This window comes from Dromaius novaehollandiae, chromosome 4 (genome assembly GCF_036370855.1).
Source record: "Dromaius novaehollandiae isolate bDroNov1 chromosome 4, bDroNov1.hap1, whole genome shotgun sequence".
In the NCBI taxonomy this organism is placed as follows: domain Eukaryota; kingdom Metazoa; phylum Chordata; class Aves; order Casuariiformes; family Dromaiidae; genus Dromaius; species Dromaius novaehollandiae.
In genome coordinates this window covers 7,759,302-7,785,738 of record NC_088101.1, presented here as the reverse complement: position 1 = coordinate 7,785,738, position 26,437 = coordinate 7,759,302, and the positions used below count along the sequence as shown (strand labels likewise).

The 26,437-nt window shown below is 47.2% G+C and overlaps 1 protein-coding gene across 3 annotated transcripts; it reads left to right on the top strand.

Annotated features, from left to right (window-relative positions):
* LOC112990440 (glycerol-3-phosphate acyltransferase 3) lies at positions 1 to 26,437 on the top strand. Of its 3 annotated transcripts, XM_026112149.2 has the most exons (13): positions 9,692 to 9,836; positions 11,127 to 11,259; positions 11,815 to 11,887; positions 17,221 to 17,491; positions 18,012 to 18,086; positions 19,218 to 19,307; positions 19,512 to 19,605; positions 20,022 to 20,137; positions 21,810 to 21,865; positions 22,354 to 22,439; positions 23,566 to 23,694; positions 24,286 to 24,365; positions 25,271 to 26,437. In XM_026112149.2, exons 2-13 carry the CDS (start codon positions 11,131 to 11,133, stop codon positions 25,395 to 25,397), a joined length of 1,326 nt encoding a protein of 441 aa, XP_025967934.2. In that variant the 5' UTR covers positions 9,692 to 9,836; positions 11,127 to 11,130; the 3' UTR covers positions 25,398 to 26,437. The 3 variants fall into 3 exon arrangements, with proteins under 3 accessions (XP_025967932.2, XP_064366385.1, XP_025967934.2); XM_026112147.2 differs by lacking the exons at positions 9,692 to 9,836; positions 11,127 to 11,259 and adding an exon at positions 1 to 72; XM_064510315.1 differs by lacking the exons at positions 9,692 to 9,836; positions 11,127 to 11,259 and adding an exon at positions 172 to 443.

Genomic DNA, 26,437 nt, shown 5'->3' with positions numbered 1-26,437 from the left:
CGCTGAGAGAGCCGGGGGCGGGTTCATTCGGCGTTGCGGGGCTGATTCCTCCCTTGGGGAGCAGCGCAAGGGGTGAGATTTAAAAAAAAAAAAAAAAAAAAGAAAAGAAAAGGTAAATGAGCTGGCAGGGCCCGGGGCGGGGGCTGCGGGCCTGGGGGCGGGCCCGGGGGCGGCAGCGCCCGCCGGGGTTTAGGGGCGGCGGCGGCGGCGGCGCCCGCCCTCTGCGCGGTAGCGGCGGCGCTGCCCGGTGCGGCCTGGCCCCAGCCCCAGCCCCAGCCCCGGCGGCGGCGCGGCCCGAGATGGAGGACGTGGGCTCGCTGGCGGCGCGGGTGGCCGCGGTGTGGCTGGCGCTGGTGCTGGCGCTGATCGTGGTGCCCTCGGCGCTGGGGGTGTCGCTGGGCATCTCCGAGGCCTACATGCGGCTGCTGGTGCGGACGCTGGAGGTAGGCGGGGGCGGGCGGGCTGCGCGGGGCAGCGGCGGCGCCTCAGGGGGCGCGAGCGGCAACGGCCGCGGCGGGACGGGGACGGGGACGGGGACGGGGGGGGGAGGGGCCGCGCGGGGCCGGCAGCCCCGTCGTCATGGGGGGAGCCGAGATGTGCCCCCCCCCCCCCTTCCTTCATGGTGGGCTCGCGTGTGCCTCCCGCGTCTGCCCGCTTCCCTCACGGTGGGGCCCAAAAGTGGGTCCCCCCCCAACTCCTGCTTCTGCCCGCTTCCCTCACGGTGGGGCCCAAAAGTGGGCTGGTCCCCCCCCCACTCCTGCTTCTGCCGCCTTCCCTCACGGTGGGGCCCAAAGGTGGGCTCCCCCCCCCCTTCTGTTTCTGCCCCCTTCCCTCACGGTGGGGCCCAAAAGTGGGCTCCCCCCCCCCTCCTGCTTCTGTCGCCTTCCCTCACGGTGGGGCCCAAAAGTGGGCTCCCCCCCCCCCACTCCCGTTTCTGTCGCCTTCCCTCACGGTGGGGCCCAAAAGTGGGCTTCCCCCCCCCCCCACTCCTGTTTCTGCCCCCTTCCCTCATGGTGGGGTGCAAAAGTGGGTCCCCCCCCACTCCCATTTCTGCCCCTTCCCTCATGGTGGGGCCCAAAAGTGGCCTCCCCCCAACTCCTGCTTCTGCCCCCTTCTCTCATGGTGGGGCCCAAAAGTGGGTCCCCCCCCCCTCCTGCTTCTGCCCCCTTCCCTCACGGTGGGGCCCAAAAGTGGGTCCCCCCCAACTCCTGCTTCTGCCCCCTTCCCTCACGGTGGGGCCCAAAAGTGAGCTTCCCCCCCCCCCACTCCCGCTTCTGTCCCCTTTCCTCACGGTGGGGCCCAAAAGTGCCACCCCCCCCCCACTCCTGCTTCTGCCCCCTTCCCTCACGGTGGGGCCCAAAGGTGGGCTTTCCCCCCCCACTTGTGTTTCTGCCCCCTCCCCTCATGCTGGGGTGCAAAAGTGGGTCCCGCCCCACTCCCGCTTCCCTCACGGTGGGGCCCAAAAGTGGGCTCCCCCCCCCACTCCCGCTTCTGCCCCCTTCCCTCACGGTGGGGCCCAAAAGTGGGTCCCCCCCAACTCCTGCTTCTGCCCCCTTCCCTCACGGTGGGGCCCAAAAGTGAGCTTCCCCCCCCCCCACTCCCGCTTCTGTCCCCTTTCCTCACGGTGGGGCCCAAAAGTGCCGCCCCCCCCCACTCCCACTTCTGCCCCCTTTCCTCACAGTGGGGGCCCAAAAGTGGCCCCCCCCCCCCACTCCTGCTTCTGCCCCCTTCCCTCACGGTGGGGCCCAAAAGTGGGCTCCCCCCCCCCCCCCACTCCTGTTTCTGCCCCCTTCCCTCACGGTGGGGCCCAAAAGTGAGCTTCCCCCCCCCCCAACTCCTGTTTCTGCCCCCTTCCCTCACGGTGGGGCCCAAAAGTGGGCTCCCCTCCCCCCACTCCTGTTTCTGCCCCCTTCCCTCATGGTGGGGCCCAAAAGTGGGCTCCCCCCCCCCACTCCTGTTTCTGCCCCCTTCCCTCACAGTGGGGCCCAAAAGTAGGTCCCCCCCCCTCCCACTTCTGCCCCCTTTCCTCACGGGCCCAAAAGTGCCCCCCCCCACTTCTGCCCCCCCTCCCTTACGGTGGGGCCCAAAAGTGGGCTTCTTCCTAACCCCCCTCCCCCCCCAGCTTCTGCCCCTTTCCCTCACGGTGGGGCCTAAATGTGCCCCCATCCCATTTCCTTCGTGGTGGAGCCCAAATGTGGTGATGCCTGGCAAGGTGCTATCTGCTTTGCAGGAGCAGGAGCTTTCATGCAGGTAGGAATTTGGGGGTGAATTTGGTAATATCCAGTGTGTCCTGCGTTCATTTATGGAGCAAAATCCCCGTGTCTTTGTCCTGGAGTTCAAACCGCCAGGCAGATCCCTAAATCTGTGTAAAGCAGATCGGGTCACACACTTGTGTGGACGTGCCATTTCTGGCAGCGTGCCATGGCAAGTTCTGGTGCGAACAAATGCGATTTCATACGAGCTGTAGTAGTGTGGGACTTCAGCCATCCTGCTTTCCCCCGATGCTGTAGGTAGGCAAGCTTTTCTTGCAAAGAAACCGGCTTCTAAATGGGATATAGTTCATGAGAGTGCTCCTCTGAAGCTCGCTGCGGTGGTGGGGAAGTATTTTGAAATGGGTGGAATGGTCTGGGTTAAACTTTTTTCGTGTTTTCTCCAAGGAGAAAGAGAATCAAAGACAACAAAACAACTGCAAGGGGGAAAGCAAAATGATGCAGGTGCAACCCGTGGCAATACGATACCAATCAATATGTTATTATGGAAAATAGGTTTTGTCAAATCTGATCTCGTTCCATGAGGCTTTCAGCCAAGCCTCACTAATGCACTTCAATGCCTTAAAGATCTTTGGTGCTCTGCTAAATGACAACCAACCACCTAATAAAAATGGCATCTGTTAAATGTATCTGAAATGTGGTGTGTTAAGGCTTTTGGTGAGGATGCACATACTTGAAGTTTTTTTTAAGGTGCCTGGAGCCGGTTTATTCTTACACAGTCGAAGTGGTATGAGGATAACTGTTAAGGATAGAAAACACAGTTGTTGCTGGGAACAAGAATTCAGATAGCAGAAGCTGAGGAGCTAAAGGTCACATCAGCCTGGGGGAACAACGCAGATCACCTAGTAAGATAGTTTTATTTGAACAACTTGCCCTTACCTGTGTTTAACTGCAGTCTGCATTCTTTATTTTTAGATCATTAATCATTATTTTTAGTGTCATCAAATGTTGTGACAGGAGGTAACTCAAAATGTCTTGGGCATAAGTGTGGAGAAGCATCTGACAGTGTTTTCATGATGGTGACCAGATAGGCAAAGTATAAGTGCTATTCTAATGTGTAAGGGAGGAGATAATGACAAATCTAGGAAAAGAAAATGACAAATGTTACCTTTGTGTGTGGCATGGTTGAAACTGTTTTTGGAATAACATGCCCAATTCTGCTATCCATTTGTGTATTTATAGATGTATATATGTATTAAAAAGAGAAGCTGATGACAAATTGGGAAGAAGAAAATCAGGTAAGGTGGACTTGCTGCAGGAGAGTGAAGAAGCTCAGTCCGCTTGGACTTAGAAAGGCAAAGTCCAGATGTGGGTTCTTGGTGCCCTCTGAGCAGCTGCATGGGGAGAATCCCTCAAAGAAAGCAGTTTGTTAGGAATCTCTCTGGGTCCTCGATGCTGGATTCCGCTCTGTTCAGCTCCTGTCAAAGCCCATTAAAAATGTGTGTTGTCACATCTGGTTTCTACTTGCCAAAAACAATGGTAACAACGAAAAGTTTTCAATACGTAGCTGCTAGCTGTGTCTGGTTGCCCAAGTCTCTGATATCTCTTGGGCTGTCGCGTTCGATATTACGGGCTTTCTACCAAGCAGCAATAGCCTATTTTGTGACTGTGTCAAATTGTAGGATGCTACGGTCTGATGGCCGAGACGGATGCTGCAGTCGCCGATGCCTGAAACGTTTTCCAGCGCAGCGGCTAACTTAATAGCTTCCCCTCTGGCTTCCAGCCCTTGCTTACAGAGACAGTCTCCCCTGCTGCTGTGCCTGAGGGTGGCCCCTTGGGCCTGCGGAGGACTTGGGCCTGCGCTGCTGCTGCTGCCTTTGTTGCCTCTCTGATGAGCAAGGTGGAAAGACCGGTCGGTGAAGTGGTCACTCACTGACCCCAGCTGAATATGGTGCTGTTCTCAGGTTTTGCCTGCTTAGAGCCCTCCCCCATGTTGGCAGAGTGGGAGCAGGCAGTTGGCGATTGTGCAGAGTTTTTTCTACGGAGCATGGTATTGTCAGGTAGCGATGTGTGTTTATTGGAGCTACTCTGCTCTAAGGGTCTGGGTCTGTCATCTTGGGCACCATCGTCCAGGGACCGATTAGTTGGGGAGTCAAAAGCTCACTGTGAACTATGTGGTGTGTTTGCTGGTCCAGCGTTGTCAGGTGGCACACGAATACGAGTCTGTGGTGTGCGGTCATCTCCCAGGCTGTGGTATGGTGCGAGTGTAGGATGGTACTGCACTTGCGCTTGGATTTTTTCCTACTAATAAAAATAGATCTGTTTGTGCTTGTTTCAGGGGAGCAGATGTTTGTTTCCTGTGCTACAAGCATGTTCCAAGGAGAGGTGGGGAGTGGAAAAGCTCCTTTTATGAACAGAGCGTTCTTGTACTTTGCCTGTCTGACGTTGCTGATGAGGGAGATCAGTTGGGGCACAATAGCTTTTTTTTTCTCTGCTGGGCTGCCTCAGAAAGGTGCATTCTTCCCAACAAAATACAGCATGTACAGATGTGGCACTGTTGAGGATATGCTTCTGTTGGACTGCCCTTTGGGTTGCGTTAGACCCCGAAGGGATGACCATGTTCATATGGAGCATATTTTCCTGTTGGAGTAGGGGAAAAAGAGTAGGAAAATGCGAGCAGCTATTTGAATACCAGAGGAATGCAGTACAGCAGGCAGTCTACTAGCTGTTAGGAATCCCCCCCCCAAATAGGTATGATGACCTTAGAGTATAACGACCTTGCTTCTGAATTTTCTTGCCAAACTAAATAAACTTTTAGAAAACTGTTCACTTTCTTCTGCATGCTGCTTCCCTTTCAGTGCTAATATAATGACCTCTGGCATCGTGTTGGCATATGTTTTTTAGAGATGTTTCAGTGTCCCACATGAGAGCAAGATTTTTGCTCCAAAAGCTTCTCTGGCAGCCGTTTGCTCCTGTGAGGAATTTCTTGGGGTCGGTGATGCTCTGCCAGGCTGACGCTTGCAAAATCATTTGCAGCTGAACTCTTGCCCGCTCTTGAAATGCCAGGCACTGCTGCTTGCGGTTGTCACAGCATGTTACAGCTCTCCTTGTTTGCTTTTAATTGTCCTCACATGGTTTCCAGTTTTGAATTTTGTGCGTCTTTCTGTCTTGATCTCACTCTTCCCCTGTCTTGGATTCTGTTTACCTCTTCTATAAACTGATACGAGCTGGGGTTTATACAGCACCTGTAAGCGTGCTGTTCGAGCTCTCTTGCTAAGCGGTGGAGAGACCACCCTTTCGGAGAGTGATTTGTCTTGCATTAAGGTTGAAATCTCAGGGAAACTCATTGAACTCTCAGGGAAACTAGCTAGCCTGAGTGAAATAAAATTATTAGGCCAAAAAATAACATCACCTCACTATGTGTTATTAGGACTAATTGTTTGTTGCTGGTTGCAGAGTGCCCCCATCCCGCGCTTTGTGCAAGCACACTGCTGCTGGGAGTTTGGATTAGCCGAGACAGCATTTCTTCAGTTGGTTTTTCTCCTGGAGCACTGTAAAGCGCAACAGATGCTGGGAGTCATAAGTGTGTTTCATGTCAGGTAGCTGATCCATCTGGGTTTAATAGCGGCTCCTTGGAACAGAAGCAGTCTCTAATAGTTTATTATCCTGCCCTGCAGAGATTGTTTTCACTAGACAAAGGCGTAACATTATTCAGTAGCAAGGAGGTGAAGCCAAGGATACTTGGGTTAGAAATGATCCCTATGGGGTGAATGGACCTCAACTTGAGAATAATGTACCTGGGTGGGGGGAAAAGCACCTTCTGGCACCTCTGGTCAAACTGTAGGCTCTGGCTCTGTGGGTTAGGCGAGATGGCCTGTCTGTCCTAAAGTACTCATGGGTGCTGCTCTTTCCTGTAAACCATCAGGATTGCAAGCTACAAAATGTGGTGCTAGGTGTAATGGGGTGGGGAAGGAACACAGAGGATACGTAGGCTATAAGTACGTGATTCATTGTGGGTTTCTACAGTTTCCTATTTAATTGGCTTCTTAGGCAAGCTGTGCTGACTAATGTCATTGCGCAGTGTCAGCAGAGGCCTTCATAACTGCGTGGCTGGTATCCTTCAAGGACTGTCAGCACAGAGGAGAAACTGAGAACTCTGGAAGAAGAGAGCAACTCCAAAGGCTGCCAGCTCAGATGTTAACAAGAAGCATGTCTTTGAGGGGAGCCCGACATGAAGGAAACACCCATGTTTACAAGGCTTGCGTTGGCTTTTGGAACAAGAATTTAGGAAATCGGCTTACTAATCTTAAAGTATATAAATTCCCCAGATCTATTAACCTAGACCCCAGTCCCGTGCAGGCCCTTATGCATATTTTGTACAGAGATTTCTCAATAATCAGCAAGGCTCCATGCACATAGCTAACCCCGGCTCTGCTAATCGTACCCTCTGCTGTTACATCAGTAATTTACCTCGCCATCCTTCTGGCCAACAGCACTGACCTGAAACTGCTCAAAGTTTCATGGCATGTGAACACCAGGATTTCAGATACTATTGATAACTAAAGGCTGTTCAAAAACAAAAAGCAGCTATATTCAAATCTTGTCTTAAAGTTAAAATGCATGAAGTTTATGTAGAACAAACTATTTGGCATTTGTGTTGCTGATGCCCAGTGCTTCCCAGTCAAGGCATACTCTTCGCTGCCCTTCGGGTGCATGTCCACCAAGAAAGACTTGCTATATAGCTCATGGTGTGTATAGAAACACTTCAAAAGCTGTTTTGAGGTAGTGACAAAGATGTACCATCAGAATGAGGAAAAGATGGTAGAAGAGAGACTGCAGAAGACCTTTCATACTCATTCCAAAACAATTCCTGCTCTTCGCATTGTTGTTTTCCTCCCTCCTCATACAAAACAACCCAACAATTGGTATTCAGATTTTTTTGGGGTTAAACACCACAGCATTGTGTGGGAGATGCTTTGAAGTTGTTCTGTTGGTATTAACCTTTGGAAAGCTTCCAAGGAGGAGCGCTCGCTTAAACTAGCACATCAGCTTTTGCTCTGAACATGACCTGCCAGTATCTCTAAATAGGGGAACACCAGTGATCTAACTTCATATGACTCCAGATATTTAATAATATCCTCTTATGTAATGATCAAGCATTGCTATTAAACTGGAGGTGTTGTTTAAAGCTGAAAAGGGGGATGAGAGGCAAAGCTCCACCTACTAGGGAAACAAGGACAGTTTCTGAAATGTTCATAATAAATCAAGTTGTGATGGAGCCCAGCAAAACATCATCTAGATATGCTTACGTGAAACGATACGTCAAATTTGGCTTTAGAGATGGGTATCTGCTTGGAGATAGGGTTGTTTTTGGACATCTGTTACAAATGACGTGTGATTGTTGCCTCTGAGGTTTAACTGGACCTTTCTTGAGTAATGCATAGCCCCTATGTATAAGGGAAGTAGATCTTTTGACTTATTTTGTATAGGCTGTTGACTTGCTGTATATCTCTTTAAAGTGTTGGTAACTTAAAAACCTTTCCTAAAGATTTAGGAGGGAAACCTTTTCAGGGAGAGGTGAATATGTTCTTGCCTTGTGAAATGTGGTGTGGAGTCTTCCTCAGACTGTGCCTGTGTGTGATTTATGCATGCAAGCTACTTCACGCATCCTGAGCAGCTGAAATGTTGCAATTTTGAAACCAGACCTGTGGTGAAATTTGCACAGTTTCTGCAATCATGTGGCTTTCTAACTCTGCGTATTAGTGGGTAGCCCAGGCTGCAGAACCCCCTTTTTTTTAATAATCTGTTCAGGATTTGGGGGTTTTATACTCCTTCCCTAAAACTGCTTCAGGAATTCCCGATAAAAGGTGAGGTGTGCACCGAGGTGCTTGAGGCTGCCTGCTCAGCCAGCTCGCGGGCTGGGAGGAAGAGCCCCTTTGATGTGTGTCAGTATTGCTGATGAGCAGTATATCTGAAAAACCTGTCAGGCTGCTGCTTTTTGCTCATCTTCCGTGTAAAAGTAGAATGGAGGCTATGCTTTATAATTTTGTTTCAAGATGCTTTTTGGTCTCTAATAGGACAAGGTGTTTTCCCCTGTGTGGTATGAATCAGGTTCTGTTGTGGTAGCTCTTTGAAGCACAGGGCTGTGCTTTAGTACAGGAACCAGTTGGAACGGCAATGGGCAGTGTGAATCAGTAGCTAGTGGGAAGGAAAGGAAATTACTCACATTTCTGCATGTGGTGTCTTTTTTTCAAGGTAGATGTAAACTGATTTTTGACTTGATCAAAGTTAAATTTTTAGCTTTGATGAAAGTGCCTTTATTTTAAGTGCCTGAGAATAAGCGGAAGGATTAGATTAAGTAAATTTAAGCAAACAAGTCTTGTTCTTTGGTGGTAAGAACATGCATGGTCTTGGGAAATAGGACAGAGAGAGAGAGAGAGCAAGCGCTGGAGGGGAGGACTTCAAACTGGTCTGCAGTAGGGGTGAGTAGCCCTGGGTCCCCTGGGCCCCAGAGAATGCCTTAACACTGCTGAGCAAGAAGGGCAGATAGTCTTCCTCCTGCTTGCTGGTTTTACAAAGCATGCCTAAATCCCCTGGGAAGTCTGGCACCAAAAATAAAATTGCCTCAACTGTTGACTTGTGGAGCACAAGTCGGTTATCCCCTGAAATGATCTGTGCAACCTTTGTACGGGGTGCCACGTTGGTACCGTGCTTGTGGCGGTGCTCCCATCTCCTGGCACTTCATTGTGGTGCTGCAGCTCTTTGAAGTTAGGTGAGCCTGTGGGCCAGAAGTCGGAGAAATTTGGAAGCATGAATGCCCTTTTCAGAGAAGGGTAGATAAACACATCTAAGCAGTAGAAACCTATTTGGGTTGCATGACCCTGTAGTTTCCATTTGCTTTGGGAAAAGTCCATTGCCTCCTTTGCAAAGCTGAGTGTTGAAAGATACTGCTGTATATTAGGATGTTGCAAGCTTTTGAGCATTACAAAGGCATGTCTCAGCAGTCTGTCCTCATGGTGTTACTGACTTCTGTTTGGTCTCAGACTTTAACACTAGGTCTAGCATGAACTGAGCTTACTTGTAACAGTATGATTTCCATAGCAAGAATGATCTGTAGGGAATGCTGTGTTGTTCTTCTGCGCTCCGAATGGAGAAACTGTTCTCCCAGATTTTGCAAAACAAGGGGTGGCAACACTGCATTCTCATTACCAATTTGAGGGGATTTCGTAGATGAAAACTCATTTTTTCTGCTAGTGTATGTGGCTGAAGCTCTCGCTTTTCTGTGTAGTAAAAGTGGCTTGCCTGCTCATGAAATGTTCTAATCAGCTTTGTGTAATGATTCAAGCCTGGTCAGATGAAATCAGCGTATTTGCTGATCCATGTGTCCCCCGAATTCAGTCGGTAGAGGAACTCCAGAAATGGAACTCCAGAAATGGAGGTATTCTTAAAGGAAGAAATTACTCAGCATGTTTGCTTTGGTATTTCCTAGGATGTTCATGGCTGTAGCATTGTTGAGGATCACATGTAGCCAGAAGGTACGGAGCTAGCCTTGGAAGTAGTAGCTCCTGGAACAGCTATTGCCTCGGCAAAAGAAGAACTGAGAAAACAAGTGAACGTGTTGGCAGGGTAGGTCTTGAATCAGCAGGATCAGATGCAGTTAGCAATCCTGGCAGTCTGCTGCCTTGGGAAGCTCCGTGGTGGAGATAACGCTGTCGGTCAGGATACTGAACCTTCAAAATGAAACTGGATCCCCAAATGCCCCACAACTCTACTGGAGGCAAGAGGTGGAAACTGCATGGTTTAGCAGTGGGCTGATACTTTCAAAAACTTAAGTTGTTGTGAGCTGTGCTCGTGCCCTGCTGTGCCTGTGGGCAATCACTTCTGTCTGGCCTACCCTGCTCTTGGTCTGCTCTCTGCAGACCACTGAGGCCCATCTATATGCTATTAAATCAACAAAGTATTCCTTTGATACTGGTTGAGGACTGCAGAGCAAGTTGAGGTTTGAACAGGGTAATATCCTGATCCCTACCTTTGAGCTAATTTTTGTCAGGTTGTGTGCCTCTGTTGTCGGAGAAACACCCATTGTAACAGCTTTCCTGGAAATAGGATGAAGCTGTGTGTGAGAGGATTAATAATCATAGCCTTATCTTCACAGGCAACCACAAAATCAGTCGTCGTTTGCTGAGCTTTCTGTCCTTTCCAAAATCAGTGATGTGGGGAAAGAGCAGGTCCAAGGCAGAAGGGCTGCTGCATGGTCAAAAAAGTTTGGGAGCAGCAATGGGGTTATCATGCTTAACTGAGTAAAAACGAAGGTGCATGCGGGAGATGCAAGGGTGATTTAAAAGCACTTTGTGGACCTGAGTCAGCTGAAGCCCTTTGGCCCGAGAACAGGTTGAACTGGCTAGAGATGAATCGGGGCTGGAAATGAGAAGCAGGCTCCTAACCCTTGGAGTGGTTTTGCCACATGTGCTTGTGGGGGAAGCAGAGGGACAGAGCAGCCAGGAAACTTCGATGTTAGTGGTGCTGGGGCAGGGTGGGTGAGCTCAGGTAGCTTTATGCCCTCTCCTTCTCCTGACCTGCCTACCATAAAATAGGAGTTTTGTACCCAAAACAGCTGGCAACTCTCAAGAGTAGGGGAAACAGTTTTCTGCAGCTGTTCACTAGAACTGACATTTTTAGCCTGGTTCTCTGCTGCTCTTAGCCCTAAAAATGGCGGGAAATGAGCGGTTTCAGGGCGAAGAGAAATGTCAGTTATGCCCAACTTGGAAAAATCTTGGGTGCAGTCCTCTTTTGAGTGAAACCAAATTTAAACAAGGCTTGCCACAACTGCAAATGCTGTTTTGTTTTTCAGTTCAGCTAGCTGTGTTTAGGCCTCAGTTTGACCTAATGCACTTACACCTTTTTTTTCTTCTTCAGTTTCATGTGGTTACTTTGCGGGGTGTGGCTGGATCAGGAGTCTGGTAGTGGAAGGAGGATATCCTTTGGAGGGTATTTCCTAATGGCGTGCAAGATTGTTGCTGATATTGTGACTCTTTCAAGAAGTGAAAATGTGAGTCTCACAAAAGAGCATGAAATGATAATGAAAGAAGATGAGCTGAATTGCGATGTCTCTTGGCTTTGCGGACGTGTGTTGCGTGCTCAGGGTCTGTTCTCCAGCTCAGCACTGTGCCCATGTGGGAGGGCTGACTGCTCCCACAAACTGGTAGCCAGGAGCCTCCCATGTTGTCATCGTTCAGTGGCTGAGGTGCAAACGGCAAGACTGATACAGGCCTATATGGCTTTCAGTGGCGAAGTATCTGAAATTAAACTTACAAATCTGTGAAGCTCTTGAGTTGGCCCTCTGAAGACAGGCAAGCGAAGTCTGAAGCATTGGCTGTCACGGGGTGCTTTTTTGGCTATGAAATATGTTCAGGCAGTGTTTCTTCAGAGGAATGATCCATGTTTTTGTGCATGCATCTGAGGAAGATGAGTGGTTGTTACCAGGTGAAGAGGTTCCTTGAAAGTCACAACCTGTCTCTAAGTAACTGTCACTTCTTAGACTTGCTTAAGTGAATATTAAGTGAATATTACAGCTGTGAAATTAACTTTTCTTTCTCTTCAACAGTGGGCCACTATACGGATAGAAAAAGGTGTCAAAAAGGCACAGCCACAGATGCTCAAAACTCCTGTTGCTAATGGTAAGAATCAAGTCAAGTCATACTGATAAGACTCGCATGCTGAAGTAGGGGAACCATTTCAAATGAAGAAGTAGATGTGTGTGCGAGAGGGAACAGGAGAGGAGATGGGGCTGGTTATTAGCTTACTGTTAGATCTAATTATTTTGAAATGCTACTGGCACAAGAAGTGCTATTGTAGAATGAAATGCTTCTTGTATTGGCCTGTGTTGAATGGTTGAAAAGCCAGAGGGGTTGAGAAAACAAGGGTATGAAATAACAATATGTTTAGTAAAACAAAGCAAGGCTTAAGATGGAGACTGTTCTCAATTGAAGGAAATGTTTGTGTTGCAATGCTTGCTTTTGTCTTCAAGCCTGCTTTTAGGTCAATGCTGACAAGGCTGCTGGCCCTCAGTCCTGACAGTATCAGATCTCTAAAGAGATCCGAGAGCTTAGTGGAAAGCATTTTGAAGTCCAAGCCCAGCACTCTTCTTTGTGGTGTTTTACTTTTTTCCTTCCTCTCAGTCTGCTTCTATTTCCCTTTTGCCCTCTTGAGTTATGTCAGTATTTACAGGCAGACTTCTTACTCTCGTTGTCTGTAGAAAGAGAGCTGAATAATTGCTTCATATTTCCTCCTTTATCCTAATTTTGAAATTACTTCTCTTACTGTATCTTATCCTATGCAGCATGTCATGGTAGGCCGTACTGGGTCAGAGTTGTCTGCAAGAGGACTTTGGAGTTGTACACGCAGCAAGAATAGCCAGAACTTGCACAGGAAGCTGAAAGAAGGGGAAGGCTGAACCTGCCGTTGTAGCCAGCACTTGGTCTTCTCCCATTTCCTGACTGCATTCATATTTCTATTGATATGCTGATTTTTTTGGACAGACTTACTGTTAGCATTTTTACTGTATACTGCCTCATTAGGCAGCACACCTGGAAATAGGACAGTGCTTAGTGAAATTGTTCTCTGATCCCACAAAATAGCTGTTGTGTGAACATGTTACAGTAATGGGGATCGAACTCCTGAAGTGGTCGTGTGTATTTCGTTTCAAAAAGAGCATCCTTACCAGTGCTGGAAAAAATGGGTATTGTACTATCAGCAGGCCAGGTATGAAACGGGCTCGGATGGTGGCAGACCCAGCTGTCCGTTAGCAGCAGTAATAATAAACTGGAGGTGCTGCACAACAGCTCTTAACAGCGGTCAGAGTATGACTTCTAGTTTAATCTGTGATTTTAATCTTGGCAAGTGAAAATATGAATGTCCTGTGCCAGTCGCTGGTGTCCTGAATCAGCTTTGTTTTGTTTTGTTGGTTTTGTCTTTTTTTCCCAAGGTGGGGTGGGGGGTGGAAAAGACAGAGGCTGAGGAACCCAATGAACACCCAATGTAATGCAAGTGTCCCGCTGGCTATGCCTCACGGCTGGTCGGTGATGCTGCTAGATTTCCTCTTCCTTCCTGTAAGGTGATAGTGTGCCGTCACACTGTAGCCGAGTGAGAGGGCAGGAGATGGACTGTGCTGCTGCAGCTACAAGCTCTTTTTCCTGTATATCTGATGACTGTGGCACATAGTTTTTCTTCTCTAGAAAAGAAAGAAAAACTGAGGGAGAGAATACCTGGGTAGTGGATATCACTGTATGAGTTATCCTTATATAAAAACCCAAAGTAGCCCTATGGGATACCTATTCCAATTGTATGTGCAGCTGAGGGGTGTACTAGATGTGCTGTAGTTTATGGCCTGGGCAAATCTGTGTGTGCCCGTCTATTTGATTTCTCTTGAGGCATTAGTAATAATGCCTGTGGATAACTCTCATAGATGATTGTATGTAGGCCTTGTATGTTCAAACAGTCTTTTGGATTGTGTTTGAAAGTAAAACTGAAGCATCTGCCCTCTGTGCATGTCTTCTCCTGCACTAAGTTTCGTGACGTGCCAGGAGAAGCTTGTCGCAAAGGAGGCATGGTGTGACTCCCTTTTGCATGGGGACTGCTGGCATCTAGCTCCTCCTTACTTGAGAAAGTATGGGAATGGGAGATTTGTGGTCTCCTGTACCAAGCTGTACTCTGTATTTTGCTCTCAAGAGCTTTTTTGAGTTGTCCGGATTCTTGTCAGGGGAGGAGAGGGGGTGGAAAAAAAAAAGATAGGAAAGGAAGCTTGTGATGAGCATCCTACCTTTCTTGCAGAGGGTCCCTTTGACTTCAGCCAGATCTGGGCACACTTACTGCCTTTTGAGGCCTGGCTGCTTCTTCTCAGTTCCCCCTGCAATCCAATAGCCTGCTTGTTTCCAAAATCCTGTCCTAGCTCAGAGGACAGGCCCAAATGCGAATGGTCACGTGTGCGGTCAGAACCGCCAAACAATATTAGGTGGTTTCTGTGCTCAGTGTAATAGTATGGTTATGAATGCTATGCTAGGTGTGAACAGATGTTAGGTAGATGGCACCAAACATGGATCTGCATTTACAGTGGTAATTGTGCACGCGCTGGGACCACTAGAAACTTGGGGGAGCAGCAGCGTGAATCTGAGGCGAGTACTGCTGAATGCCCTAGGCCATCAGGGCCTGCAGCTATTTACACATTGAATTTCTAGTAATGAAAAAGAGTTCAGTACTAACTGACTTGTGATTAGGCGCTGTGGGCTCCTACACGTGTATGAAACTACTTGGGGACCAGGGAAGGTCTAGGTGTAGCAGTGCTATGTTTAAGTTGGCCCCTGAGGTGTCAGAACAGGAGCAGGCAGAAAGGCCCAACTGCGTTATGCAGTATTTACTGAGGGAGGAGAAGTTCCTGGTGATAATAGATTGCAGAGTATTGAATAAAAGGGGGTAAAGGCAGGCACGTGTGTGTTCAGGGCTGTCTGACTTGAGGAGAATTCGTAGTACCTCCTCCCTCTTTCCTGACTGTGTCCAGTCATCACTAGGAGGTGGGTTAGGAAAGGAGGGAGGATCACAGATGTGTGTGAAATGACTTGTTTTCCAGTGTTCAGGGCACTGTTTCCTGGCAGAACAAAGAATGTACCTTTTCCAAAGAACTTAAAATCCAGTGTCACCTGGTTTTTTCAATGTGACAGCCAAATGACAGCATGACTGAGGAGGCAGCATTTTTCACTCCAGTACCAGAGCCCAGGGTCTCTTGTATCTGTCCGCAAAGAGAGCATCCAGTGCCCCTGCGTTGGTGGCGCGAGACAGAACGGTCCCAGGTAAAAGGTCAGCTGTTGTTTTTGCTGGGTGGGGAATGATCCGGTGCTGCCACTTCCCATGTCACCCGTGTCAGAGGGCAGCGTGTCACACACTGGGCCCAATGGGTGACTCTCTGCTGGGCAGGACTTCAGAGGCTGGATGTGTATCTCTGAGTGACTGGCTCTCGGCTGTCTGTGTGGGTGTTGGTTGTGTCAAAAGGCAGTGCTGCTCTTTAGTTTGTGGGTTTAAAAAACCACCAAAACACTGCTCAGTTAAAAATTTTGAAAGTGTCATCCAGTGAAAGAAGGGCTTATGCAAATGTGTGACTGTAACTAGGTAGTAAGAAGTTTGAGCATGGTATAATTAGCTAATTAGAGTATGAGATCTTGAGATTTAAAGCTCAAGGGCTCAGGGCTTGCTCCATGACATTGTGAATAGTGGGGCGGTTACGTCCATCTTTTAGTTATGAGTGATGTTTGCTGTGCTCCTGTGTAATGCTGCCTTTTAGCTGCCTCTGGCAAGCTCAGCTCTGCTCCTGGCCAAGGGCTTAAAGGCTGTTAAATGTTACTCCTGATTAGAAGAAAGCGAAGTGTATCGCTTGAGCGGCGTGTGTTTAATTCTGTGCATAATGCTCCTGAGCTCCTCACCCGTAAGGCAGCGTGTGGGCCAGCGGTGTGGTGTGGCGGTGATGCAACAGGCCTTTGAGAAGAGAGGTTACAGCAAGGGCATCCTGCCCGGGCCAGCAGTACGCTAAACTTGAACCCTAGGCTCTGACGTGGTGCACCTGCAGCACTTTCAGCCAAGAGATAGGAGCCAGGAGCCTCCATGTGTGATACAGTGCAATACAAACATTCCCTGGATCAGTTGTAGTCTAAAGTTACCTGCGATTTGCACAGCATATATATTCCCAGAGTTTTTCCTTTCATGTGCTGGCAAGACTTTCATAGGAAGTAGATTCTGATTTTGTGGGATGTGTATTTGTGGGAAGGTGTCGTGTATTTTGAGACAATTGGGTGCCTTCTCCTTCCCTCATTTTAATCGCAGCATCGAAGCACAGAGATTATGCAACCTGTCAGAGGGAGTCTGAAAGAGCAGTGACCTGAACTTGGACCTCTGTAATCCTAGTTGAGTGTTGCAGGCAGTGGCTGTTCTGGTTAGATGCCAGTCTAGATTTCTTCAGTCATCAGCTTCTGGAGCTAGACTTGCTTACCAGACAGCAGCTACTTGATCTTTATATTTAGCTTACTCCATTTGCTCTCGCCTTCAGGGACTCGGTGAGAAATTGGTGCTTACCAGACTGGCTTATCAGACCACAAATTAAAAAAAAAAAAAAAAAAAAAAAAAAAAAGTACTTACTATTTCTACTGCAATTCTGAACTCTGCAGTTTTCCCTTGTTTTGTCAGGCATTATATGGCAGAGTTCAATTAAAGCACAACCGTTAGTGACAAACTACATTATTACATTAAGGGACCTCTAGGCACAGCTTTATCTGACTTCCTTTCGGAGGGGTTTTTCTTTCTTTAGTGTATACTATAATAAAAACAAACAAACAAAGACTAAAAAACAGTGTGATCCTGTCTCTACTCATAGAAGAGACTTCTGCTGTGAAGGAAGGTAGGTGCATTTGGTCCAAAGCTGGTTCTTTCTCAGGTGTTAGATAGCTGTCATGGTCTGGGACTTGGACAGGTAGCAGCAGAGCAGGTCTTAGCAGAGTATGGCTGTGGGAAGCCACGATGCCTGACTAGAGCCACGGGCCTAGAAAATAGGGACGCCTCCACGCAGGGGCATGAATGCCTTTAAATATACACTTAGAGCACTGGGAGAAGGGCTCTGAAGGGACAAAGTTCTCACTTCCTCTTCTGTGGAAGCACAAGATGGTCTTGGATAAAGTTTCGGAGTTTGCAATGTGTCAGATGGTGGGAAGGGGTTGGCTTTCTTGCTTCACCTCCAGTAGGCAACAGAACTGGATATGTTTGCTCCTCAAGGGGTTTACGTATGGAAAGGGAGCTATAACCAGCCTGCTGAAGAGTATGCAGTGTTCAACTACTCCTCTGACCTTAATGTCATAGGTGTAGAGCTCTGATAATAAAGCTGTCTTCTGGAACGTTGCAGAGCAGCAAGTAATTTGGAGGATGGCTGTTACTGTACAGAATTATCTTTTCATATGGTTACACTTTCTTTCCCAAGGTATCATAGAAAGAGATGAAACCACTATGGAGAAAGAAATTGCAGGTCTGCATCGAGTGGACTTCGAATTCTCCGACATATTCTATTTCTGCAGAAAAGGGTTTGAGGCCATTGTGGAAGATGAAGTCACCCAAAGGTTTTCTTCTGAAGAGCTGGTCTCCTGGAATCTCCTCACAAGGACTAATGTCAACTTCCACTACATCAGCCTGCGGCTGACTGTCGTGTGGGTCATTGGGGTTGTGGTGCGGTACTGCTTCCTGCTGCCCCTGCGGTGAGCTCGTGGGTGCTGAGGGATTATGTTAACCTGGGAACATGTCAATGTCTATCTTCTTAGGAGACGCCATCTGAAGTTCTGTCGCAAAAGTTAGCATTGGCAGAGGCCACCTGTGGATACAGACAATTAACTGGCTTAAACTCTTCATTGGCTAAAAAGCCACTCGCAACATTTATCGTCCCATTCCCTAGGCAGAATAGTTTAGGGCAAGTGGTCATCTTTTCTGTGAGTATATCCCCTAAGTCACATGGATTGGCAACGTAAGAGTAAATTGGGTGACTTCTAGTTAAACTCTGACCTTACAAGCATTGGGGTATCTGATGCTGTTGCCTTTGCTGTACCATGGTTTTGAGCAATATGTGACAGGGAGTCATTAACAGTAGAGTTATAGAGAAATGGGTATATCAAGATTCTGAGGAATAACTGAACTTCTGCAATCCATTTCCATTTTAAAGGGGAAGGTGATATTAAAAGGAACAAAACTAATTATTCTGCTTTAATGTCTCTCTTCTTACAGCTTTACCCTTGCTGCCATTGGGATTACCTCAATGATTGTAGGGACAACAGTGATAGGGCAGCTGCCAAACAGCAGGTAAGTAGCGTGTATTGTGTATGTGAGGGACAGACTAGCCAAGTCAGTAGCATCGCAGTGCAGAGAATTCAAGGTTAAGACTGGACAGATTTTGACAAGTCATGTGCCGTTGATAGTACACTCCACCCACAAACTGGTGTCCTTGTTTATGGCAGCATTTCAAACTCAGGCTGAGGTTGGCTTCTTGCCAGGCTTGGCACTGAGGATGGTGATTTTTGATGGGCCCCTCCTCTTATGAGAGATAAGCATAAGAGGTGTTGAAATTTAAAAACGTCAGGAAGATCTCGGGGACCAAAAATCTCATTGTCTCAGGACTGCAAAGTCAAAGAACTGAGACCCAAAACAGCCCTTCAGATAGGGTGCTGGTGATGTCTATTCCTGAAGGAAAGGAGGAAAGAGGTGTGCGCTGGCATGACTTTGTTACAAGTAGTGAGGAAGACAGAAAGAAATGAGAATTAATAAATGAAAGATCCACCTGACAAAACAGTAGTGCAGTATCCTGCTGAATTACTAAGACAGGCTTCTCTAAAAGGGCTGATGGGAAGAATAATCAGAGGAAGCAATCTGAATTCAGCAGTGTGCCTTGAAGATAGGATATGATAGTGAAGCAGTGTCTAGCCAGGGACAGCCCAGTAACATGCAGGAGTATGTAGAAAAGGGCAGACATAGCTCTGTGTGGGGACAATGCCAGAAGTAAAGCAAAAAAGGGTTGAAGGTGGTGCTGAATTGTTCAGGTCTCCCTCCCTCTCCTGTCATCTGTCCAAGTTATAATTCAGAAGAAATGTTGGCATCCCTGTTCTGTAGTTGGGTCTCCAGGCTAAGGTCAGTCCTCTGTTATATGCTAGCATTTCTGAGGCACCAATCCTGGGCTACTTTTGTGCTAGGATACAAAATATCCAGCGAGGAAATATCTGCCTTGTCTGCTATCTGAGTAAATAAGACTAAGGGGATGATGTGTCTTGGCTGAGCTGCTGTAGCAAGTGAGTGATTGAGCTGGGAATATTCCCCTGTGCTCTTGAATCCCAGGAAAATGTCTCTTAGCCCCAACTCTGTTGAGTAGGCTGGAGAACAACATGGTCTGTGTCTATCTGCTTTCCAGGATGCTCCACGCTATTGTGTTCTCTCTTTCAGTGTGAAAAGCTATCTGAGCGAACTGGTGCACCTCACATGCTCCCGGATCCTTGTCAGAGCTCTCTCTGGTACTATCCATTACCATAACAAGTGAGTGAGCCAATGCTAGGGTAGCCTAAATGTTTGTGCATAGCTCTACATGCATGAATATCTTTGTTGAAATGGGGCAGCTCTTTCATGGCCCGCGGGTCGACATAGCACTAGATGCTGACTCACCTGGTAGTTTTAAAGAAATGTGTGTGTAATGTGGTGCTCCCTGCACTGTTAGTCTAACAACAAATTCTGTATTTGCAGGGAAAACAAACCTCAGAAAGGAGGCATTTGTGTGGCCAACCACACATCACCGATAGATGCGATCATTTTGACAAATGATGGATGCTATGCAATGGTATGCAGAGGTCCATGATGATCACAGAGGAGAGAGGGAGGATGTGAAAGGGGAAGGCTGTGGGATATTGGTTGTGGGATTCTGTATTTAAATTTAAAGTTAATAGCTGTGTTATGTTCAGTGTTAGTCAGCAGGAAAAGTATAAATTGTGCTGAAGTTTGATTACAGGGAAGTTTTTGTTCCAGTAAAGTTACCCTGGCAATGTCAATGCCAGGTTCTTCATCTGATATGAAACCTGAGATAAGCTTTTACGTGTACTTCCAGACCCTTTCAAATGAATGCATTTTACTAGTTTTTACTGGCATTTCCCAATCCTGATTTGCAGTCTCCAGTAGGCTTTTTTTAGTAGGGGTGCAGGAGAGGAAGTTTTGCTTTCCAGGAGTCTTCTGTGCTAACGCGTCTCGTTGGGCTTGCAGGTTGGCCAGGTTCATGGTGGGCTAATGGGAGTTATTCAGAGAGCCACCGTAAAGGCCTGTCCTCATGTCTGGTTTGAACGCTCAGAAGTCAAAGACCGCCATCTAGTGACAAAAAGGTGAGGCATGAGTTGGGCCAGTTGCAGCGGTAGTGTAATTGTAATATCTACCAGTGCTCGAGGCGCCACGTGCAGAGAATCCCTGCACGGTAATTCAAAAATCAGGGACCCAGAGTAGGAGTTATTAATTTGGAAAGACAAAAGCCCAAGGAGCCCATGAGGTTACTATGAGAAATGGCACTTGGAACCTCATTGTCCTGTGAGGACTCGAGCTGTCTTGCAAAAGCGTCTTCTGTTGGTAGGGACCACTTCTAGTTGTCTTATTCCAAATGATGGCTGCTGCTTACAAGCCCTGATCCTTGGGACACCAGTCATCTGTAATTCCATATTATTGTAGGCTGAAACGATGCAGGACCTTACCAACCGGTAGAAGCAGGTAGGAGTAGAAGCCATCAGTATAGCAGTGACTGTTTGCCAGCTCCTGGAGCAAGAGGGACTGGTTTGCAGCAGACTGGTTCATTCAGAACAGCCTGAATGTGCTTGCTTGGGTGGGCTGAGCTACAGTAGACTGTTGTCAAAATGCCAGGCCCCAGGTCACTGAGGAATGCTTGAATACTTTACACAGTGTCAGGTGTTTCAGGCCAAAGCTTCTGGTAAGGATTAGATTGTAGCTGACTAGATCAAAAGATCTGATCTGGGTAACCATCTGCGTGATAACCAGTTCTTGACTAATTCAGACATACACTTTAAAAGAACATGAAGATATCAAATTCAGGGACTATATGTTGAGAAGGAAATCCTGATTATAAAACAGGCTTTTTGTGACATTAACCATCAGGACATCATTCCAAATTGGGAGCCACTAGAATTGGCAAGCTTTGCTTGCTTAGGTAAGGGAAGAATGTATCTAGTTGTAAAACTGAGCTCCTTAAAAGAAAGGCATATTTTTGCAGAAATACAGTGTAGCATATAGGAGAGGACTTGACTTAGCTCCTTTTAGAACCGATAATAGTGCATGTGTGGCAAGCCATGCCTGTATATGAAGGCGGTACTCTAAACTGGCATCTAGGCCAAAGCAAAGTAATGCTTTTGACTTGAAAAGAACTGCTGACATGTCACTAGGCCTAATTGCCTTAATGAAGGCCTAGACTGGGTAAAGTGCTCTTGTGAATGGGGGAATATTTTACCCAAACCATTCCTCTTCTTTGTTGGCCTCTACATGGCAGGACAGCTCTGGCAAGTCATCCAAGTGTTGTCAAGGTAGTGTGAGCTGTAGGCATTGGAAATCTTGTCTTAAAGAAATCTGGTGTTAAGTAAGCAGAGCCTGGATGGACCATTTCACCCCACTCCCGCCCCCTCCCCCACGTGTGTGTATACTTTTTTCTCTCATGTAGGCTGTTTCTTACAAGTTGAGTTTATGGGAATGACTTAATGGCATATACTTGTTGGCTCTCCTGATAGTCATTAGCTAATAAATAGTATGCAGGAAAGAAAAGAGGATGTTGCCTCAGTGTAAAAGTAATGGGAGCAGTTCTCAGAGGGTTTAAAAGACTGCATGCACAAAGCTTCAGATTTGTTATGAACAGAATGCCAGATACAAATTTGTCTCCAGTATAAAGCTTTGGTTTCTTTATAAATATATGTAAGTAAGGCTTTTTTTCTTAAATGCACCAGCTTGGGGAAATAAAAGTGGAAAGGAGCTGTTTTTTAAACTTTCATTCTGCTTCCACAGACTGAGGGAACATGTGGCAGATAAGAGCAAACTTCCAATCTTAATTTTTCCAGAAGGTAAGAAACCGAACAGCTCTTTCCCTCTATTCAGCATAATCTCGTCTCTTATTCCCTTGTCATGACTTCTGGTGCTCTAATGGAGCTGACCCATGGCTTAGATTTTTATTAGGGCTTGCTTTCTTTTTTTTCCCTTTCATATAAGACTTCACAAAGACAACAGTATACAATCTCTGGCTATTGGATCTCCTGACAGAAACTGTATGCAGAAGAATGGGAAGATTATTTGTTTTACCCTGTGAATATCTATTCACTGTCCTACAGAGTTAACCTCCGCCTTGTGCTTTTTCTTTCTAATACGTGGTCTTGCCTCAGTCAGGCAGTCTGTCGCAGGACAGAATGAAGGACAGCAGGGGAGAAATGCTTAATTTTGTCTTTAAAGGGTCTGCATTTACTCCTCAGTGAGTGTAAGACCTGTGTGTTGGTGTAGCCTGCCTTATTTCAGTTGCAAGACTATTTGAAGTAGTGACTTTTTCCCTCCTGGACAGGCACCTGCATAAATAATACCTCTGTGATGATGTTCAAGAAGGGGAGCTTTGAAATAGGAGGGACAATCTATCCCGTTGCGATCAAGGTAAGGGGAAATAAGCGCTTGCTTAACTTGTAAATGATTTTGGCTCTGTTTCTCTCGGGGAGGTGGGAAGCTGTCTCAGCCCAGCTGCTGATAAAAACTGGAGCTTAACTGAGGCAGGGAGGCAGAGGGAGTGAGGGAGAGGGGGAGGGAGAGGTGGGAGAGGCAGCAAGGGGCAGAGTGAGAGTGGGGAGAGAGGCAGGGGGAGGGAGGGGGGCAGGCACAGAGAGGGAGGGAGGCAGAGGGAAGGAGGCTGGGGGGAAGCCAAGAGAGAGGGAAAGGCAGAGAGGGGCAGAGGGAGGGAGGTGGGGAGAGAGGAGGAGGAGAAGAGAGGGAGGGGAGGAGAAGGGGAGGGGCAGGCAGAGAAAGGGAGATGGAGAGAGGGAGGGAGAGCTAGAGAGAGACAGAGGCAGGGGGGCAGAGAGAGATGGGGAAAAGGGGGCAGGGGGAGAGAAAGGAGGAGGGGGAGAGGCAGTGAGCAAGAGGTGGAGATAGGCAGAGAGTGAGCAGCAGTGGGAGAGAGGCAGTGAGGCAGGGCAGGGGGGGAGAGAGGAGGCTGGGGGGAAGTGGTAGGCAGGGGGAATGTGGGGGAGACAGTGGGGGGCAGAGGCTGAGGGGGGAGCAAGGGAAGGGGAGGAGGGTGGGGGGGATAGGGAGAGGGAGAGGCAGAGAGAGGTGTAGTGTGGCAGAGGTGGGGAGGAGGGGGCAGGGAGAGGCAGAGAGAGATGTTGATCCTTCAGCCTGCGGAGCTCACTGCTTAAGACTTGGTAGGACTGATGTCTTTCTCCAGAAAACTGGAAGAAAGGAAGGCTGCAGAGGGAGACCCAGCTAGTCCTTCCCAGTGCTGAAAGGAAGAAAAGCACGTAGCTCATGGCAGAAGCAGCTCTTTTGGCTGTTCCAGGAAACGGGTGACTGTTGCTGCTGGCGCTGCCATGTAGCACAAGAGATGTAAATGAGCATGGGTTAACTTTCTAAAGCCTTGTGTTAAGGGAACGCATTAGTTGCGAATGTTCTTTCTCTGGCGTGTGATGGAAAGCATCCCCCAGAGATCTGAAACAGGCTGTGGTGTCCTGTGAGGAAACGGTTTTACAGTTTGTTTTTTGTTTTTTTTTTTTGTGATCCTTTACAGTATGATCCTCAGTTTGGAGATGCATTCTGGAACAGCAGCAAATATAATATTGTGAGCTATCTGCTGCGAATAATGACCAGCTGGGCCATTGTGTGCAATGTGTGGTACATGCCACCAATGGTTAGAAAGGTAATTTGGCATATGATTGACTGTCTGACTGCTGTTTAAGATCCACACCGTCTCTGCAGGCATTTTTTTTTCCCTCTTTCCCCCAACCTCCATTTCCCCCCCCACCCCCAAATCAAAAGGGTTTTATACTGGACTTTGTCAGTGTTGATTTTGCCCTGTGACTGAACTTTGCTTTTCCTGACATACTTTCCTAAAGGATTGGTAGGGTTTGCGCTGGAAAAGGGTGTGGAACGCAGCCTGGTACCATCAGCACTGCACTAAATGTTCAAAAGATAGCAATAAACGTACTGCTATTTACAGTAGCGCTGCTAGTAATGCCAGCTGGAGTTAAGAGTATATTAATAGTTTGCAAAACTGTCCATGAACTCATTGTGTTGAAGCAAAACCGTCCCCTAATTTAAACATTTGGGGAAAAATGAGAGCTAAATGAGTAACACACAGGAAGCTCAGATTATGTTGGCATGAGAAGGGATGAGGGATCCTTTGTCACCAAGTTAATCTGATGAGGCAGCAGATGAAAAAGTGTGATGGAACTCTGTCTCAATTCAATTCTTTCTGATCTCATTATGTTTAACTTAAAACCTTTTGAAGGAAGGAGAAGATGCCGTTCAGTTTGCCAACAGAGTGAGGTCTGCCATTGCTCGCCAAGGAGGACTGACTGAACTTCCCTGGTGAGTAATGCCATCGTTCTTAGAGTATATGGACTCCTTACCCTTCTAGACTTACTTGTTATTTGTTACACCTCATGGTTGAGAGAGGCTTCCCTTCCTAGCTTTGTGATACATACCATTCAACCTCACTCTATTCTGGTCAGGAGAAAACAAGGGAGTAACTTTACTTGCATGTACAGATATGTACAGGTGAGAAAAAGGATGCATAATGTCTTTGGCAGCATGTAGCTCCCCTGCAGTGATTTCTATCTGAAGGCTTTGTGCATTTGAAGAGGGTTCCCTCGCTGTAGTTTCTCATGTTAAGATTGAAGTTGAGGTGAAGCTACTTGGCCGCACTGATGAACAATGAGCAATAAAATATAGGCCTTGGAAGTCCTTGCTGTACTGACCTCCTCAGAGTGCGTGCTACTTCAGTAAGAAGTTGAATATTAGAATATATAACTCCTTAATTTTTATTGGACTACAGAAAGCAAATGTGAGAGCAGGATACTGATAACCCAAATGGGCCAGCTGTTAGAGCTACAGGGCCCAGCTGGCCCTAGAGAGGAAGTAACGTAAGGGACAGCTGTGGTTTTCCACAAGATTGGCTGCCTCTACACTTTAGGGAAATGCTATCCCACGTAGGCAAGGATCTTTATTCAGTTGTAGGTGCAGCCTGGTATCGGCATTATTCTCCTTTTATAGGCTAAGCTCTAAACTTGGCCTGCGTATTCATTAAGGCTTTGGGTAAGCGCTGTTTTAATAAACACACTTAAACTTTCATTTAAAAGTTCTGAAGAAAAGCCTCCTGAAACATGCTGTAAGACAAGACTCTAGAGTTGACTAAGATATTTGGTATAATGCCTATTTTGATAACAGTAGTGGTAACAAACTTGATGGAGTACCTCTCTTCTGCTCTATTCCAGGGATGGAGGCCTGAAACGAGCTAAAGTCAAAAATACTTTCAAGGAAGAACAGCAGAAAAACTACAGCAAGATGCTAGTAAGAAATGGATCAATAGGAAATCTGTCTACAGGAACAGAGTCAGACTGAATGGTGGTTCTTTCACACAAATTTTGCACAGCCAGCTTTAGCAGGAATAATTGTTTTTAATTACAAGAAAAAAAAACAAGCAAAATCCCTCTTGTAATGTGTGTGCATATTCTCTGTGTGGCTGGTGCAGAGCCTGCCAAGGGTAGTGTCTCTGTATCTCTCTCTCCCTCCTTCCCCCTTTTTTTCTCCCTCTGCTGTCCCTCCCCATCTTCACTGTAAGCATGATGATGCACTGCTGTATGGCGGCTCCTGATATCAAGGAATGGAGCATGTGGAGGATTAAGGGACAAAAGCAAAAAAGCACCCCACCACTTTCTCTGAATTTGTAAGGATGAAGGGAAGTACACTGAACAGATGCTGTCAGAACACTGGTTGTGCAGATACCTCTTGTTCATGGTAATTGGAAACTTCAAATGTAACAATTTTGTTTTCTCCCTGTTGCTCACAGAATTCTTGTTGTAGAGTTCTTATATGACATGTTCTAGGATGGTGTCAAAATTAAGGCTGACTCTGGTTACCTTGACCTGGGTGCGTGTGCGGGAGGGGAGCAAGAACTGATAGATCCCAAAGGATAGAGAAGGGGCTGCCCTGCCAAAAGCACAGTTCAAGGACCGTGATAAATTTGGCAGCCTCATAACATGGAATTGCCTTTATTGAGAACTGTTGTCTGAAGGGAGATGTAAAGAGCGAATCCTCAGTCTGCCTGTCTACTGCTACTGTTTGAATTGCTTTCTTCAGACCAGGAGAGCTATCTTAAAGGTAGGATGCGGTAGGCAGCTGAATAAGTTAGGCTGTGGCAGATGTATTCTAGGAAGTGGATTTGCAAGACTAATTTTCAGCAAAAAAAAGATTACTGCTAATGGCTTTAAAGGTCTTAGGAGTACAACTCCAGAAACACATTTTGTGTTGATCTGGGCCAGCAATAGCTATCACGATTCTAAGCAGGATCCATAAGTCATCTATGATACAAGAAGTGGCATGTTCAAAACTACAATGTATTGCTGTCTTAATGTAAAGAGAAATAAATTCTATATTTCTAA

What these genes read in the sequence shown, in the direction of transcription:
- LOC112990440 (XM_064510315.1), top strand. Translation starts at nt 300, where the DNA reads ATGGAGGACGTGGGCTCGCTGGCGGCGCGGGTGGCCGCGGTGTGGCTG. An exon ending in TGCTTCCTGCTGCCCCTGCG is followed by an intron (nt 17,492 to 18,011) that starts GTGAGCTCGTGG and finishes CTCTTCTTACAG; the next exon opens with CTTTACCCTTGCTGCCATTG. An exon ending in GGACTGACTGAACTTCCCTG is followed by an intron (nt 24,366 to 25,270) that starts GTGAGTAATGCC and finishes GCTCTATTCCAG; the next exon opens with GGATGGAGGCCTGAAACGAG.